We start from the raw sequence: 18,627 nt of genomic DNA, 5'->3' as shown, positions 1-18,627 counted from the left end.
GGAAATACACTGTAAATATCCCAAATGATACAACATAAAAGAATCTGAAAATCCCAACATAAATGTTTTTTTTATAACAGTGAGTGTAGACTTTAGAGGAGTTTTTTAATCGTTGTTTACAGAAACACAGAGTTTGATTTCCTGGTATAATTTTTATTATCTTCTTGTTGATAAGATGTTTTAATGACATGATAAAGTGGCAATTGCTCAGACAAAGAAAACACTAAAATGTGAAAGTGCCAGAGTTCAGCAAGTTTTAACTTGTGCAATTATATTTTATTGGTTTTATGTTCTTCTGTCTCACTGATCAGTTTTACCTGTTTTCTCAGCTGTGTGTGTGTGTGTGTGTGTGTGTGTGTGTGTGTGTGTGTGTGTGTGTGTGCAGCAAAATATCTAGTGTTAAGTGTTCACACTGGAGAGTGTCTATATGGGTCCACACCTCTGAGTGTTAAATACAACACTGTTGAGTGTTAAATTAACACTTTTGACAGTGTTATATGTTTAAAAGTAACCTAGTCAGTTTTGAAGATTAACAATGGCTAACACTGAGCAGTGCTGATTTTCTAACACTGGAAAATAACTCAAAATGTTAGAAATATTCCAGTGTTAGAAAATCAGCACTGCTCAGTGTTAGCCATTGTTAATCTTCAAAACTGACTAGGTTACTTTTAAACATATAACACTGTCAAAAGTGTTAATTTAACACTGGAGATTTTGCTGTGTGTGTGTGTGTGTGTGTGTGTGTGTGTGTGTGTGTGTGTGTGTGTGTGTGTGTGTGTGTGTGTGTATTACCAGCCTACTTTGGATTCTGGTGCTTTCTGTCTGCTGAGTTTTGTATGTTTTTATAAATCAGCCATAATAAGGCCTCTTGTTTTGTTGCTCATTCTTGCTCGGTGTCTGCATTTGGGTCCTCATGTTGTAATTCTTCACAGAGACTGAAAAGCATAATGACAGAATAATGCTGATATTTAAAGCACAGTGAGAAAAAATGGATAAGATAAATGACCGGATCACATGATAAGGACAAAACTGAGTTTGACAATGTAATAATTAGTAGTGGAGAAGCCCTAAAACCGAGGACAGCAAGCAGAAAAGAGAACAAATTTTCCTCAGTTGAGTTACAAAGAAGTTAATTTTAAAAGAAAAGAAATAAATCGTAATAATCTAGGGTGCTCAAACTATGAATATAAAATAATGAAAAATATGCAAGCCAACAAAAAACAAACACGTTTTAATGTCCTAATAGTTTATTTACTTATTTGTCCTGCCAACATGAAAGAGATGATCCTTTTGTGTGGAGGAAAGTTGTTCTCTTTATGTTAGATTAACTCATCTGTTTTACTTTTCCTTTCGTAGCTCTGACCTGTCCTGTTTAATTACTCATGACCTTGATAAGGCTTTTTACCATGCAATAAATATATAACTACATAAAATAAAGAGTCACAAAGACTTATGCTCCTCTTCTTTGGAACTGTGAATGAGGGAAAAGCTTTTGCCAAATGCATTTGACCAGTGGCATTATTTCAAATGTGCAGAGCATTTTCACCTCTGTTTCTGTGACTCTGAGAAAAAAAATCTCTTCAACTTTTTAACAGTTTCATCCAGCCCTGAACTCTGTTTTCCTTTCAGGTGAACGGAAATTTAAACTGCAACGTGGAGCCTGTCCCATGTTCTGGTGGAGCTTCAATGACCGCTGCTACAAATATGTCGCCACCCGCATGGCCTGGGCTGATGCAGAGGTCTACTGTTTGTCACAGGGAGCCAACCTGGTGTCCATCCACAATACAGAGGAACAGAGTTTTGTGAAAAACCTGATCCAGAACTTTGACCACGCAGAGGGACTCACCTGGATTGGACTCAGTGACAAACATAAAGAAGGCACCTGGATGTGGTCCAATGGTTGTCCACTGCGTTTTGTCTATTGGAGTCCAACACAACCTAATAATCAGGGAGGAAATGAACACTGTGTTCACACCAATGTAGTATCAGATAAGAAATGGAATGACTACACGTGTGCTACCAATTTACCTTATGTTTGTGCAACACGCATTACCTGTCCTTAGAAGCACTGAACCTTCTGTTCCTGCTAGTACAATGCTACAATAAAGATGTGAATGCACACTGTAACCTGTCTTTTGTGTGTCTGTGCAAAAGTCATTAAATTTCACTCACCTTGATTTTCATGAATACAGAATCATCCACTGGTAGCTCTGATGGTGGATCACAGGGAATATTTACTCATTGTTTTAATCTCACAGCTAATGTTAATATAATGAGGAAGGAGGAAAGAAACATTGAACATCGGTGCTAAATTTTCTTTGTCATTGTTTTGGTGATAAAGTTGTTTTAAAATAAAATACAATCAAACTAACAATAAAGTATTTATGCAGTGACTCTAACCAGAAAGCACCAAAGACTTCAGCCAGTCTAAATAAGAGATGTGGCTTCTGTCACGGTTGTCCCAATTTAAAGGCTGCTCCAAATGCGGCCAATAAATGCGGCCTTTATTTCCCCAAATTTGAAGGATAGGTCAGGTGTGTCCTTCATGGCCCACCATATCCCAGAATTCAGAGCGCAGCCCAGCCAATTCCAGTTTCGAACAATGGCGGCTGCTACTTAGTTGTAATATTATATTACTCTTATTACTCTTTCCAAAATGTTATCAATTAAATTAATAACTAATGTAATAATAATTAATAACTAATTGGAGGCCAATTACTGAATTTCCCTTTTGTGTTTTACATGTAAAGTAGGAGCTGTATTACACACACAATAAATGCATTTAAAGTACATAATTCACTCAGAACCAGAGCAGATTTGATTCCATGTTATTTTCTATCTCACGTTTTCACAATTTGTTTACTTTAATTTTCACCTGAGTGAGACAGTCATAGGAAAAAGATGTATTGAGTGTAACTGAAGGTATAATTATAGGTGTTACGTGTACAAGATGGAAACACCAGCGAAGCACATGTCTCTGCTCACTCTGTTCAAAGCAGAGCAGTTGTGTTTTTGTTACATGCTGAAGCCTTTTTATAAATAATGGATTTGTATTAATGTTGATGTTTGAAGTCTAAACACTCCAAGTGCACATGTTTCTAACGTTTGCATTAAAATGCACTTTTTCAGATGTTCCAGCTGAGTTCTGTTAGATCTGCTGTAGAGTTATGATAAAGAGCTGCACATAAAAATAAAAAGGAGCACACAGTTATCATCTGTGCATGAAATCACTCACTTCTAAAAACACACTTACTCTTTGTTGTCATTTATACTTCCCAGTTTGAAGTAAGAATGTGTTTAGAGCACAGGATGATCAGATTAACAGGATATAAATTGTAATTACTCCTCAGGGTCTCCTCAGAGACTACATGCTTTTGATGTAATTTTAATTTACTGTTTAACATTTAGCTAATTATTGATTTCAATCCAAGCTAAAATGCTGCTACAGACAAGTCACCAGTTAGCAAAGTGACTGTTCGGCATACAGATATATTTAACTAAAGACGGCTAACATTAGCTGGTTCACCAAGACGAGACAAGGCTGTGTACATATCAGTTGTGATTTTAAATATCAACTCGTGCATGACACAGACATTAAAACACACATACGCACAATTAAGATGTAGCCATGTTTTTTAGCCAGTTGACGTGATGAGGATCAACCTAAACTCCAATTCTGTAATGGAGTAAATCAACACAAGCCAGTTTCAGCAGCTACACAGCAAATTCAAAAGTGTTAAATGTTTTGGTGTTAATAGTCTTCTTGCAAAAGTAGAGTTAATTTTACTCTAAGCAGAATCACATTCTTTTAATGTAACTCTGAGGTGTAAAATGATAGTAGTTAAAATCGAGTGTTAAAAATGAGTGTTTCTCTGTCAAATCTGGAGGCGTTAAAATGGAAACATTAACTCTTGACCTCTTAACTCTGAACTCCTACAGGGGCTATGACACCAATAGAGTAAATTCACAGACTCCGCCCCCAGCACGGCTCCAATCGAAGCTGAAGTGAAGCCGTTTCAGAACATTTTGCTCTACATATTTGAGTTGTTTGCCATGCTTGGTAAGTCGTTTTTTCAAAGATTGTTTCAATTATTATTATGAGCTTTTACTTCTGTGGCTCTTTGGAGTTGAGACAAAGCTGTGTGAAAGGCATTAGCCATGTTGCTCGGTGATAGCATAACATTCTGTTTTAGCTAGCTGAAAGGTATTGTTTGCGGGCAAATACCGCAGCCTTAAAAAAAAGCTTGCATGTGAATTTTCAGTCAAACACACCTAAAACAATGTCTAGAATGTGAAATGTTGGTATAATGGTGCTACTTGAAGCCTGAAAACGATCGCCCATAAAAAAAAAAAAACAAACGAGCAAACAGCAGTAGCTGACGTCCTGACTCGATTCTACGTTAGCATAGATCCCTCCAGAGTTTTGTGCACACGGTTTAGGTAAAAATGAAAAAGGTTGAGGTTTTACATTTAGTTCAGTATTACCTGTTGCCTGTGTCCTTGTCTTTTGGGAAAATACTTTACACAAGTAATGGCTCAAAGAGGATTCTTTTTTTTTTTTTTTTTTTTTTTTTAACTGTGCTGCAATTGTTTACTGGATTATTTGTGCCATTAATTAGTGTCAACTAATTTCTATTCAATCTCCGCACAGGATATGCTTGTGAAGATGGAATATGGGGGAGAGCAGAAGTGCGTTGAAGTTCCACAAAGGGATGAATGAAGGACATGCATATTGTATTGAAGAAATAAGTGATGAGAATGCTGTTATTTGCATTTACCATGTCAGACCTTTTGATAAACAAAATTCTAATGAAAGTGAGAACATGTATACATCTTTCAGAAAATGTTTTGAAATTGTGGTGCACAGTTCAGAATAAATGTTTTTCAAAAACCATTGCGTCTTTTTAGTAAATGTTTATTTCCAAAAGAAATTTCTAGAAGTTAAGAACAGTAAAATTCCCGCTTTTTAGAATGAATTAGAAGATAACTCTTACGTAGTTAAACTAAAATACTCTTTGAGAGTTAATATATAAACTCTTAACACCAAGTGTTAAATTATCAACTCCAGACAGATTTGGTGTTTAACACTGAATCAGAGTTAACGTACCAACTCTCCAAAAAGAGTTAAATTAATACTCTCTGGTGTGGACCCATATAGACACTTTAATAGTGTTGAAATCAAATCCGACAGTGTTAATTTGGACATGCTGGATTTGCTGTGTACTTTCAGTAGCCATTGTTACAGTTGTGTGTGTGTTAAGGCTTGTAGACTAATTTTCAAATACTGTTAACACATAAGGAAATTGCTATATTTATTATTTACTTGAAACTGAATATCAGATTCCTGATGAAGGCTCTTAGGGTCCTGTTGATCTTGTATAGTTCTAGGCATTCCAGGATCCATGTGCGGGGCAATGAGTCGTGGTCTTTCTTGTAGTAAATCCATGTGGTGCCCATGTTGGTCAGTCTGGCTTCAAAAAACTTCAACATGATCTTGCTCCTCTTTTTATTCGGCCCGTCTCTGGGTGTTCCTCTCGAGTCTCCAGCTGATGACAATGAAGCGAAGCAACAACTTTGTAACTGAAGAAAAGAGTCTAAATAATATAATATAATATAATATAATATAATATAATATAATAATAAATAAATGTCTATGAGATGGCTATGAGTACTTTTTACTCTAGTCCGAGGCAGAGCAGTTCCCGTACCAGACTGTTTTACAGTTGGTCAGGATGCTCTCGATGGTGAAATAGAAGTTCACCAGGATGTCTGAGGACAGGTGGTTCTTCCTCAGAGTCCTCAAGAAGAAGAGGCGCTGGTGAGCCTTCTTGACCAGCTTGGAGCAGTTGGTCGTCCAGGTGAGATCCTCGGAGATGTGGATTCCCAGGAACTTGAAGCTGCTCACACGCTCCACAGCCATCCCCTTAATGTGGATGGGTGGATGTGGGTCAGCATTCCTCCTGTAGTCCACGATGAGCTCCTTGGTCTTCTCGGTGTTAAGCAGCAGGTTGTTTCTGTCGCACCACTCAGCCAGACGATCCACCTCCTCCCTGTAGGCGGCCTCATCGTTGTCACTGATGAGGCCAATCACCGTGGTGTCATCTGCAAACTTAATGATGGTGTTGGAACCATCAGCAGGTCTGCAGTCGTGGGTGAAGAGGGAGTAGAGGAAAGGGCTCATCACACAGCCTTGTGGTACACCAGTGTTCATCGTGATTGTAGATGAGCAGCGGTTATCCAGCCGGACATGTTGGCCTGTTCTGGCGGTATGCGAATTGGTGGGGGTCCAGGGTGGGGGGGAGACAGGATTTGAAGTGTGCTAGGACCAGCTGCTCTAAGCACTTAGTGATGATGGGGGTGAGTGCTACTGGGCGGTAATTACTGAGGCAAGATGGGTTGGAGTTTTTGGGTATCGGGACGATGGAGGTGGATTTGAAGCAGGCCGGTACCACAGCGTGGGCCAAGGACAGATTGAATATGTCTGTGAGCACTCCTGCAAGCTCCCCAGAACACGCTCTGAGAACACGCCCGGGGATGCCATCAGGGCCTGCAGCCTTGTGGACATTGATCCTGCTCAGCACCGCTCCTACATCGGTGGGGGAGAGAGGCAGAGGTTGGTGGTCTGGCGTCACGTCTGCTTTGGTTGTGGTTGTGGGGTTCCCTCGCTCAAAACGAGCATAAAAGTTGTTGAGCTCGTTGAGGAAGGAGACATCAGAGGATGCGGGGGAGGGTTTGGTGGTCCTGTAGTCTGTAATGGTCTGGAGTCCTTGCCACATGCGTCAGGGGTTGGAGTTGGAGAAGTGTTCTTCTACCTTCTTTTTGTAATGGTGTTTGGCTTTTTTGATGCCCTTCTTTAGATTAGCCCTGGCTGTACTGTAGGCGTGTGCATCTCCTGACCTAAAGGCGGTGTTGCGGGCCTTCAGGAGGAGACGAACATCCCGGTTCATCCAAGGCTTCTGGTTGGGGTACATGGTGATCCGTTTCTGGGTGGTGACACTGTCTGTGGTTTCGGAGATGTAATCCAGTACAGATGAGGCGTACTGGTCCAGGTCTGTGTGGGTGAACATATTCCAGTCTGTGTTTTTAAATCTGTCCTGGAGCACTGCGTCTGTCCCCTCTGGCCACACTTTAATTGTCCTCACAGCAGGTTTCACACGTTGGATGAGTGGTGAATACCTAGGTGTGAGGAACAGGGAGAGATGGTCCGATTGTCCAATGTGGGGGAGGGGTGTGGCTTTGTAGGCTCCAGCCAGGTTGGAATACACATGGTCTAAAGTCTTGTCTCCTCTGGTGTGGCAGGAGACATGTTGGTGGAATCTGGGGAGGACTGTCTTTAAGTTGGTGTGGTTGAAGTCGCCAGCAACAATAAAAGCAGCCTCGGGGTGTTTATTCTGGTGTTTGTTAATGGCTGCAGAAAGTTCTTTCATGGCCAACCGAGCATTAACGTCGGGGGGTATATACACGGCAGTGAGTATGATCGAAGTGAGTTCTCTGGGGAGATAATAAGGTCTGCATTTGACCATTAAAAACTCCGCATTAGGTGAGCAGTGACTCTCAGTAGTAGTGGAGTTCATGCACCAAGCATTGTTCATATAAATGCACAAACCTCCACCTCTGGTCTTGCCGGAGTCATCTGCTAGCCTGTCGGCTCGGTGTGTGTGGCGTCCTGCTAACTCGATAGCATTGTCCGGGCAGCTGTTGTTCAACCATGTTTCGGTGAAAAACATGACATTTGAGTCCATAATCCGTCTGTTGTTAGTGATGGAGAGCCGTATCTCATCCATTTTGTTTGCCAGAGAACGGACATTGGCGAGAAAAATACTGGGTAAAGGCAGCCGGTGTGGTGTTAGCTTTAGCTTAGCCCGTAGCCCTCCGCGCCTACCTCGCCTTTGTTTACGATCTCGGCGCCGTCTGCGTGCACTTCCGCCCAGCCGGGGAGAGTGGGCAGCCTCCGGTGTTCTGGAGATCTCTGGGATGAGTCGGAGATCGGCGATAAAACTGTTGGAGTTGTGAGTCCAGATGTCCAGAAGGTCTTGTCTGCTGTAGGTCAGCAACGCACAGCAATTCTGGACGAATAATCCGGTTAAAAGTAGATAAAAAAAAACGCTAAATAGCAGATTCTGGAGAGACACTGAGCCTCACGTTGTTCACGCGCCGCCATCTTGGAATCTTGGAAGTTAGAATGATTCAGTTTCTATCAGTAATTAGTTATGTAATGTACTGAGAAGTATTGGGTAGACTTCACCTTATTTATTTTAGTATTTTATAGCCTCTAATATAAGGGACTATTTACTAAAACTATGTAATAAAATTTGCCTAAACAAAATCAATGCAAATTGTTACAAATTTACTGGTTAGATCTATCGATTGTTTTTTACAGTGTATTCTTTACTTTAATTGAACATAAATGAACATTCAGATTAAAAGAAAGCTTTAAATATCCTAGACTATACGCTTTTGATGTAGAAATTTTAATTTACTGTTTAACATTTAGCTAATTATTGATTTAAATACAAGCTAAAATGCTGCTACAGACAAGTCACCAGTTAGCAAACTAACTGTTCGGCATACAGATATATCCATTCTGGGGGCTGTTGAGAAAACAACAAAACCCCTTTGAACTCACCCATACACCAATATTTCCACAAAAATCTCACATAACTAACAATAGGACTTTTCCTTGTTCTTTTGACATTTGTTAAATTTCAACATGTTCCAGAAAGCTGTGTTTGTTTTACTGCGTAAATATGTTGTATTGCATCACAGCAGTGAACAAAGTGCAGTTTACTATTTGATGGGGTGGGGGAGGCTTGGAATCAAAGACTAAACTATGCAGCTTTAAGTTGTGGAAATAGCGGACAGCATTTCACCATAAAGGCACTGTTCTCAGTCCTCAGCACAGCAATGTTAAGCAAATATGCAAGTAAAATAAATTTATTTATTGTTTTTCAAGATACAAATCACAAAGTGCTTCACCTGATATAAAATCAACACAACATAAGCCCAGGAGTTAGATGACATCAGAATGAAATGTCTTAATGGGTCAAGGAAGATTTACAATATTGAACAATATCTAACATATTACGCAATGTAAATCGTGCATCTGATATTCAAAAGGGTGTTGCAAGTCAAGACACGACAACAATATCATCAAACAGACTCAGTATTCGTGGGTGTTAAATATTAGCACTTCAATCTTCAAATGACCTTTCCTCCAAGTCTATCGAATCTAAATTTTTTCTGTGCTTCACAGAGGAAAGTCAAAGGTATTTTTCCAGTTACCTATAAAAATTGAAATTTCTTACATTCCTAATAATAAGAACTTTGAGAGGAGGCAGCGCGAGGGCCGAGGTGGCTTTCAGCTGGAGCAGAGAGGAGAGAGCTGCACACACCTGCTCTAATGGAAGGAGCCACACATGTAAACAAAAATGACATCTGATCATGGATCATGATATCATAACAACATGAATCTTTACTGTGCAGTCTTAATGTGCTTTAACCAGTTTATATATAGTATATAGTTCATAGTTAGTAAGTTATATCAGACATCTTTTCTTCTAAATTCCTAACGACAAACAGTGCGAGTTGCACATAAAAAGGAAATTGTTTTTGAACACTCAAGCTCATTCCACGTGCACAGTTCTCCTTTCCTTCAGCGTTGTTTGGCTCTCCTTAACCCCAAAATTCAAAGCTGATTTGAGACCCACATCAGACCACATCCATCTGCCTTCTTTGTGAATGTCCTAAGCTTTGGAATAATCTTCCTCTTCACATTAGGCAATCGACATCAGTTCTGGTTTTTAAATCCAGATTGAAAACGCATTTTTATTCACTGGCTTTTGACTCAGTGGTTGACTGACTTGTATTTTATTGTTTTCGCTATGTTTATTATTTTATCGTATTTATTATTCTTATGGTATCTATTATGTTTCTATTGTTCAGCACTTTGGTCAGCCTTGTGTGTTTCTAAAGTGCTATATAAATAAACAATGATGATGATGATGATGTCACTGAGTCCGATCCTGGTGAAGACATTTTAACCACTTTCAGGTCTTACTCAAGGTTTTGATAAAATTATGCCTCTCCAAGACTGTGGGTTGACACAAGGTTGGTTCCCTCTGACACACGGTGTGGCTCTGCATCAGCCCAGGTCATAGCTATGGCATTGTGCATATAGCAGCAGTCGCTGTAGCTGTACCAGGAGCTGGTTTCTTTGGTAATTTATTTGATTGTATTTTATTTTAAAAAGGCTTTTTCAGCAAAACAATTAAACAAAAAAAGTTCAGTATAGATGTTGGGTGTTTTTTACTCCTGCTTCAATATTGTGGCAGGGTGTGGTCTGTGGTGGCGCTGCAGGGATGATGGAAGCACCTGCACGGCATCTGCAATCACGCTTCGCCGGCTTAAAATCTGTGCTCTGTCTGCTGTTGTTGTTGATGATGATGTGAGTGGCTGGAAGCTGCAGAGCTGCAGCCACGTGTGGAAGAAAAGCAGTTAATAAAGGTGATGCTGAAAAGCATGTTCATGCAAACTTCGTCTGGTCTGCTGTAGGTCATTTAAAAATATATTAACGTTAGTTGTGAGCAGTGTTGGGTTACTTTTAAAATGTATTCCACTACAGATTACAGAATACATGCCCCAAAATGTAGTTTGTAACGTATTTTGTCACGTTACTCAACGAGAGTAACGTATTCTGAATACTTTGGATGCTTTTTACAACTACATGAATGTACTATTGCTGTGTGATTTATTACTATTACTAAAGGCTACTCGCCATACCAACACCAACTAGATTTTTAAATCTTAATATAAAATGAGTCACAGTAGGGTGGACATTAGGTAAGGCTGCACTTTTTGCAGCGATCTTGTAAAAAAAACTATTCTGCACGTATATAAAACAAGTCTGCGGCACTGAACCGTAGTAAAGGGACCTCTGGCTAATAGTCGGGTTCTGTGTCGCGCTCGTAGCTGACAGTGTTGGGTAAGTTACTTTAAATTAGTAACTTAGTTACATTACTAGTTACTTCTATCAAAAGTAACTCAGTTACTTCAAGTTACTCATTACTTTCAGAGTAACTAGTTACTAGGGAAAGTAACTTTGGTTTTACTCAGAATTCTCTTGTTAATGTGTTGCTTCCTGGATACCCAGCAAGTTTGCCAGTCTTCTAGCTTGCTTACTTGCCACAAGTGCACTGTGCCACCTACCAATAGAAAGGAAAAAAATAATGTGCACATTTCCACAAGACAAATCCCACGCCTGGACCGTCGTTGACCGCCACATGATTCTAGCCTGCTTTTTACATCCAACACAAAAACTGCAGTCGTGGTGCTTTCGATTGTACTCAGAACTCGGAAATTCTGCCTTCCGAATAGGAAGATGTAGGTAACACCAGACTGCAGATGAGCTGCTTACAGGGCTGGACTGGGACAAAAAAAAAAAAATCGTCCCGGGCATTTTGACTAGAAACTGGCCCACCATTATAGGAAAAATCATAAAGCCTTTGAATGAAAACAAACGCTGTTGTGACAGTGATGTACACTGTTCTGATGGTATATATGCATCAATCTATCAATCGTTTGTTGTAAGACTCAGATAATTATTTTTTTAAAAGCTAGACATTTTAAATGAGAATAAGAAAGAAAAGTATTTCTTTGTGCCCCCCTTTCCCTGTTAATGTCCTACCTGGCCCCCTGGCAACACTTTGCTAGACCCGCCCCTGCACAGTTACCAGCTGTCAGCTAAGTAAAAAAAAGGATCCTGGTGTTATTTGTCTCTCAGAAACAGTTCATAACTTCCCTTCAACTCGTTCATGTCACCTAAAAGGTAAACCTGTTTCTCCATCACCTGTTCAGCTCTGATGATTCAGTAAGGACATCTCCTGGTTTCATCTTCATGTTTCCCTCTCACCAGATAACCAAACCATATCATGACCAGCAGCTTTACAGCTGTGGCTCCAGCAAACATCAGCTGATAGTAGAAAGTAATATTAAATAAATTCTAACAACAGCTGATTAAGCTTAAACGTGCTGCTGTTGTTTAGCACGACATCCGCTGGTTTCCTCTTTCTGGCGCAAAGTGGACGATAAACAAACAAGAGAGCCGATCAGCTGATCATTGATCAGTTTCATGATTGAAGTAGAAACAGGAGAGGGAGGGGGAGAGAATGAGAGAAGAAGAGGCAGCTGTGCAGCAAAGACAGAATAACTCCAGCGTTGTGTCTTTTTCATTGTAGCTGAAGTCCGGGACAAAATGTTCCTTTTCACCTCAATACGAAACCCGTAATATTTTCTCTGAATACGAGACGATTCTGTTTTTTACGGGACGGTTGTAAACTCTAATAATTAACCTATGAACAATATAAAGTTCAACATCAGTAACATAGCACCCACCCAGCTGTATAGAAACTAGTGATGGGATTTCCGGCTCTTTTTAGAGATCCGGCTCTTTCGGTTCGGCTCACTAAAAAGAGCCGGCTCTTTCGGCTCCGAACCGGCTCTTCAGGTTGTTTTGTTGCTTTAATTAATTTATTATTAACAATAATATAAAATTATGCACAAAAGGAATTACTAACGTAAAAACAAGTGGTTTTATTTATATATGTTTATATATAAATATATGCGGTGGCCCCTAGAGACAAAACACGTATAAACTCCAAAACACATTTCTAGCATGAACTGAACTTCCAAAGCAGAGCTACTAGATCACTTAAATCACACAATTGAAAGCATGCGTGTATTGTTTGTGTATTTATACACAGGCACTCATATATATATATTCAAATAATTTTAAAAAAAAGTTCATTTACCTGTTATTACCACACACCAAATCCGGTCGTTGGTACTTGCTGGCTTGTGTAGCCACAAGATAACAAAGGCTCAACACTGTGCCCAGCATCCTGGAGCACTTCTGTTGTCTTTTGTACGTGTTTTGAGTTTTTATGTGCTTCTGAGTTTTTATATGCTTCTGAGTTTTTACGTGCTTCGGAGTTTGTACGTGTTTTTACGTGTTTTGGAGTTTTTACGTGTTTTGGAGTTTGTACGTGTTTTTACGTGTTTTGGAGTTTGTACATGCTTCAGAGTTCGTACGTGATTTGAAGTTTGTATGTGCTTTGTCTCTAGGGGCCACCGTAAATATACTTTTATTTATTCACTCCACATAAAATTTAATAAATAAATCATATAATACAAAAATCAACTATTCACATTTCAAGTTTTAACTATTTAAATTTTCAGCTTTTTCCTTTCACAAATTTAAAGTGAAAAGAACACAAAACACTGCAAACCACAACACAATTAAATATAAATTATAATATGAAAACTAAAAGAACATGCATATTCTCTGTCATATGGACCTGCATGAATAAACTTTCTCAATCCTTTATCATCTGCAACCGAAAATAGTTGTGGATGATTACTATACCTTTCTAATGTTGTTGTCCCTGCCTCTCTTTCTCTCTCTCTGGCTCTGTTCCTGTGCTACTGAGTGTAACTACCGCCCCTCCCCTCTCTGCCCAGCGTAAAGCACAAGGCTCGCGTGCAGAGTGAAGCGGGAAAAAAGTGCGAGAGAGAGAGGCTGAGAGAAAGAAAAAAAAAAAAAAACCCCACCTGACGGCTCGCGATAAGGAGCCGGCTCGCGTCGTTCACGTCAAAGAGCCGGCTCTAAGAGCCATTTCGTTCGCGAACGACCCATCACTAATAGAAACCCCGTCATGCTAGCTAGTACTCAGTACGAAAAAGTCAGCATAACGAAAATAAACTCCACCTAAACTTGGTTTATATGTGACTCAGATACACTGCAGGTCATAACTTCTTACCTGAAGTTCAGTTCACCTGATACTCAGACCGGCGGCTGCTTCGGGTCTCTCCTCTTGCCTCCCTTTTCCATCCTCCACCTGCTGGCTTCCACCACTTGCTAATGTTATTGAATCTGTGGAAGCTCCGCGATAGCCACCACACGAAGTAACGAATAACGAGCATATTTAAATCCCAGTAACGAGTAACGCGTTCCTGGTTTTGGCATAATAACTAGTTACCGTGCTCGTTACCACAATAATAACGTAGTTACTGTAACACGTTACTTAATAACGCGTTAGTCCCAACTAAATAATTTTTTAAAACACTTCTTCGCGTCATTATATGGGCTGCAAATAGGGGTGACGTGGACCGTTAGATTGAGACACAGGTATTACTACCTCTTAATGTGTGTTTTGTCTGGTTTTACACCAGCGTGGAATTACCAAAAATAGAGAGGGCATAGCCTAACATATGAAACAGGAAAAGACCGCTATGTAATCCATTTATTTCAACAAAGTAAAGTACCAACCCATATAAACGGTAACTGTAGCGGAATACAGTTACTCATATTTTGTATTTTAAATGTGTAACGGCGGTACATGTATTCCGTTAGTCCCCAACACTGGCTGTGAGATTAAAACAATGAGTAAATATTCCCTGTGATCCACCATCAGAGCTACCAGTGGATGATTCTGTATTCATGAAAATCAAGGTGAGTGAAATTTAATGACTTTTGCACAGACACACAAAAGACAGATTACAGTGTGCATTCACATCTTTATTGTAGCATTGTACTAGCAGGAACAGAAGGTTCGGTGCTTCTAAGGACAGGTAATGCGTGTTGCACAAACATAAGGTAAATTGGTAGCACACGTGTAGTCATTCCATTTCTTATCTGATACTACATTGGTGTGAACACAGTGTTCATTTCCTCCCTCATTATCTGGTTGTGCTGGACTCCAGTAGACAAAACGCAGTGGACAACCATCGGACCACATCCAGGTGCCTTCTTTATGCTTGTCACTGAGTCCAATCCAGGTGAGTCCCTCTGCGTGGTCAAAGTTCTGGATCAGGTTTTTCACAAAACTCTGTTCCTCTGTATTGCGGATGGACACCAGGTTGGCTCCCTGTGACAAACAGTAGACCTCTGCATCAGCCCAGGTCATGCGGGTGGCGACATATTTGTAGCAGCGGTCATTGAAGCTCCACCAGAACATGGGACAGGCTCCACGTTGCAGTTTAAATTTCCGTTCACCTGAAAGGAAAACAGAATTCAGGGCTGGATGAAACTGTTAAAAAGTTGAGAAAAGGAGATTTTTTTCTCAGAGTCACAGAAACAGAGGTGAAAATGCTCTGCTGGTATTGAAACAAGTAACTGCTTTAATTTAAGCGCTGCAGAGAATCATGGCTGCACAGTTGAAATAATGCCACTGGTCAAATGCATTCAGCAAAAGCTTTTCCCTCATTCACAGTTCCAAAGAAGAGGAGCATGAGATAACAAATATCCACATAAAATGATCTTTTGTTAACATAATAACCACAAATAAAGGTAAAAGTAAATAAGGGAAAATAAGAGCTAGAAAATGAGACGGTTACCAGGTTGTTGCTTCACTTCATTGTCATCAGAGGGAGACTCAGAAGGAGCACCCAGAGCCAGACCAAACAAGAAGAGGAGCAAGATCATGTTGAAGCTTTAAGTCTCACAGTATGATGAGGAGCTGCTGCAGCTTCTTTGTACAGGATGGTTTCTTTTATAGCTGCCTGAGTGGGTGTTTTTACTGCTGGTGTGATATCATTGGTCAGATAGACCAAAACTCTCCACCATAAACAATAACATTAAATATAAGCCTGAAAAAATCTAATTCCAAAGAAATTCATGATTGTTTAACTGTTGAACAGTTTCCTCTTGGCACATTCAGGAGAATGTGACTCTTTATTTTATGTAGTTATATATTTATTGCATGGTAAAAAGCCTTATCAAGGTCATGAACAATTAAACAGGACAGGTGAGAGCTACGAAAGGAAACAGTAAAGTAAAACAGATGAGTTAATCTAACATAAAGAGAACAAAGTCCTTCCACACAGAAGGATCATCGCTTTCATTTTGGCAGGACAATTTAAAGTAAATAAGAAAATAACAAACTATTAAGACATATTTATTAATAAATGTGTTGTTTTCTCACTTTGGTTTTAATGTCAGCACTATTATGTCATTATGCTTTTTAGTTTCTATGAAGAATTACAACATGAGGACCCAAATGCAGACACTGACAACGGTGAGGGCAACGTACACACACACACACACGCACGCACGCACACACACACACACACACACACACACACACATTTTCATATCTCAGTCAGGCCATTTCCCTAGCTGCTCACACTGACCATCAAAAATACATGCTAAAGTTACTAGAACTTTCATGATACAATAAAAGCAGTCTATCATAAACTAAAAAACAAAACATAAAAATAGACTAAGAACAAAGTCCTGGTATTTACAGATATCCACCTCGACTTATCTGATGAAATTATCTTATTTCATCAGATAAGGATGAATAGTATTTGGACCTGCACACATAACTCCACAGAAAGCAAAAGCAAAAGATGTCATTCTAGCTGGCAAAAGCCATGAGATTTATTAGCTACAAGTCTTAAATAGTTGTCAAATACCACATTAAGGAACTTACAGAATTCTGAGATTTTATCTAAACATTTGCACAAGCTTTCACACATGCCACAGTTTATTTTTTTAAACTCATTAAGTTCACAGCAAATTGAACTGTGAAGTTTTTTGGGTTTTTTTACATTTTTATTGTTGTATGCTTATTACCATAGTACTGTAGTATCACCCCAAGAGAGCATGTTGCAGTCAGGCTGCTGGTTTACTTGTGGTTTCTAGGATGTATAAAATAGAAAGGGAGGCAGGCCCCTCTTCTGTGAAACCAGCTTCCGGTTTGGATTTGGGAGACAGACACCCACTCTACTTTTAAAATTAGGCTTAAATTTTCATTTTTGATAAAGTTTATAGTTAGCGCTGGATCAGGTAACCCTGAATCCATCTTTTGATAGTTTGCAATAGATCTTGGCTGCTGACAGTATAGGCATCAATAATACTACATCATTACAAATCCTTCAATATGTCCTCTTTTGAATTATGAGATTTGCAGTTTTTGTTTCGCGCCATAATCCATTGTCTAACCTGCTTCTCCCTGTGCTCAGGTTTTGCTTGGAGGACCTGTGGATATGGAGTGGTGAGCAGCCTTTATTTCACATGAACGTTTGGTAATTATTTGGAATCTGTGGAAACCCTGAAGGGAGACCGGGACTGTTACCACTTTGTGGCTGAGTTGCTGTCATTCCCAATCACGTCCACTTTTTTATAATACCACTAATAGCTGACTGTGGAACATTTGGCAGCAAGATAACTTGATGACTGGACTTGTTGCACGGGTTGCATCCTGTTACGGTATCACACTGGAATTCACTGAGCTTCTGAGAGTGAGATATTTTTTTCCACAAATGTTTGTAGAAGCAGTCTGCATGCCGAGGTGCTTGATTTTATACACCTGTGGCCATGGAAGTGATTGGAACACCTGAATTCAATGATTTGGATGGGTGAGTAAATGCTTGTGACAATACAGTACATGTGTGTTTACTTTTATATCATTTTGCCAAGAATGACTTTTATAATAAAACTATTCTATCCTGAACTAACAACAGAGTCCAGATATTTACAGCAGATAATGAACAGTATTTGGTGACCTGCAAGTGACCCCGCTTATATAATCAAACATACAGAAAGTGAAAGCACAGGATGTAAATGCCACATTAAGGAACTTTAACAAAACTTTAAGTAGTTTAGTAGTTTTAAGTAGTATAGTTATAAAAGGTAAAAACTTGACTCTTGTTTTGTAAGAAAGGTGTAATATTAAGGCTAATAATTTTGTCTGTCTGGTGTCTGGTCTTGTGCATCATTCTATGATTGCATATTCACGACTTTTTTTCTTGTGCACCAGACCCGACGTCTGGAGCAGGACAAAAACACAGGACTCAGGCAGGCGGCGTGCAAAGGTATCTGTTTCCCCTGCGTCTGGAGCTCGCTCCTTGTTGCTGGACAAGGTGAGGGGATCCAGTTGACTCCGCCTCCATTCCAACCAAGATAAGTGATAAGTGTTGTTGCCTGATAACAGAATAATCACGTCTGTGTAAACTCGATTCATTTAAACTCAGTATACCACGTTCTCAAACCACGTTTTTCCATGATTTGAACACTGGGGAACAAATTGTGGCAGATTCAGCCTAAACGCATGGACACAAATTCTGTCGGGGATAACTGCCATGGCATGACAGCTGTACTATTCACTGTGGTTGCTGCTTACCCTCTCCTGGGTCGCCTGAGTGTTTGCCAGAATCGCTTCAAGGCAGTCCGAAAGTCTTCTTCCATGGCCTCAAAAAACTCCTCCCAAATCCACTTGGAGTTGACCTGGATTGTTCTGTATCTGAAAACAAACCTAACCAGGGGGGAAGTACAAGTTTACAAATTCATCAACCAATTGAGACCAGAGTAAACAGGTGTGAAAACGCCCTAAGAAATTAATCGCCAGAAACATTCCTACTGCTAATATAGTAAAATACATACCTGGATAGAAAAATACACAACATCTTTGGAAATACTACAGCAGTACTGTCTGTTGAACGTCAGACATCTTGCTTTTAGAGTTTGCATTCACTTAATCCACAGAGGTTCTGCATAACTTGTGCTCCATTCTGGGGGCTGTTGGCGTTTCAAAGCAGAGACAAAAACAAAACCATTTGATGGGGGCGGGG

General features: G+C 39.8%; 1 protein-coding gene across 1 annotated transcript; it reads right to left on the bottom strand.

The window, feature by feature from the left end:
• Positions 1 to 14,566: 14,566 nt before the first annotated feature.
• On the bottom strand, positions 14,567 to 15,507 carry LOC147304140 (lactose-binding lectin l-2-like). Its single transcript, XM_086279355.1, has 2 exons — positions 15,391 to 15,507; positions 14,567 to 15,049 (listed from the first exon to the last, which is right to left on the bottom strand). Exons 1-2 carry the CDS (start codon positions 15,476 to 15,478, stop codon positions 14,616 to 14,618), a joined length of 522 nt encoding a protein of 173 aa, XP_086135481.1. The 5' UTR covers positions 15,479 to 15,507; the 3' UTR covers positions 14,567 to 14,615.
• Between the last annotated feature and the right edge of the window lie 3,120 nt (positions 15,508 to 18,627).

The sequence above is a fragment of the Aulonocara sp. 'chitande type north' Nkhata Bay genome, linkage group LG22 (genome assembly GCF_057382095.1).
Source record: "Aulonocara sp. 'chitande type north' Nkhata Bay isolate Kocher_YH1m ecotype deep benthic linkage group LG22, A_spYH_male_GT1.1, whole genome shotgun sequence".
NCBI classification, from domain to species: domain Eukaryota; kingdom Metazoa; phylum Chordata; class Actinopteri; order Cichliformes; family Cichlidae; genus Aulonocara; species Aulonocara sp. 'chitande type north' Nkhata Bay.
This window is presented reverse-complemented; position numbering and strand designations above follow the sequence as displayed.

Excerpts from the sequence above, each read along its gene's own strand:
- LOC147304140 (XM_086279355.1), bottom strand. The coding sequence starts at position 15,478 with ATGATCTTGCTCCTCTTCTTGTTTGGTCTGGCTCTGGGTGCTCCTTCT. Across the intron at positions 15,050-15,390 it reads TGAAGTGAAGCAACAACCTG|GTGAACGGAAATTTAAACTG; the intron begins GTAACCGTCTCA and ends TTTTCCTTTCAG.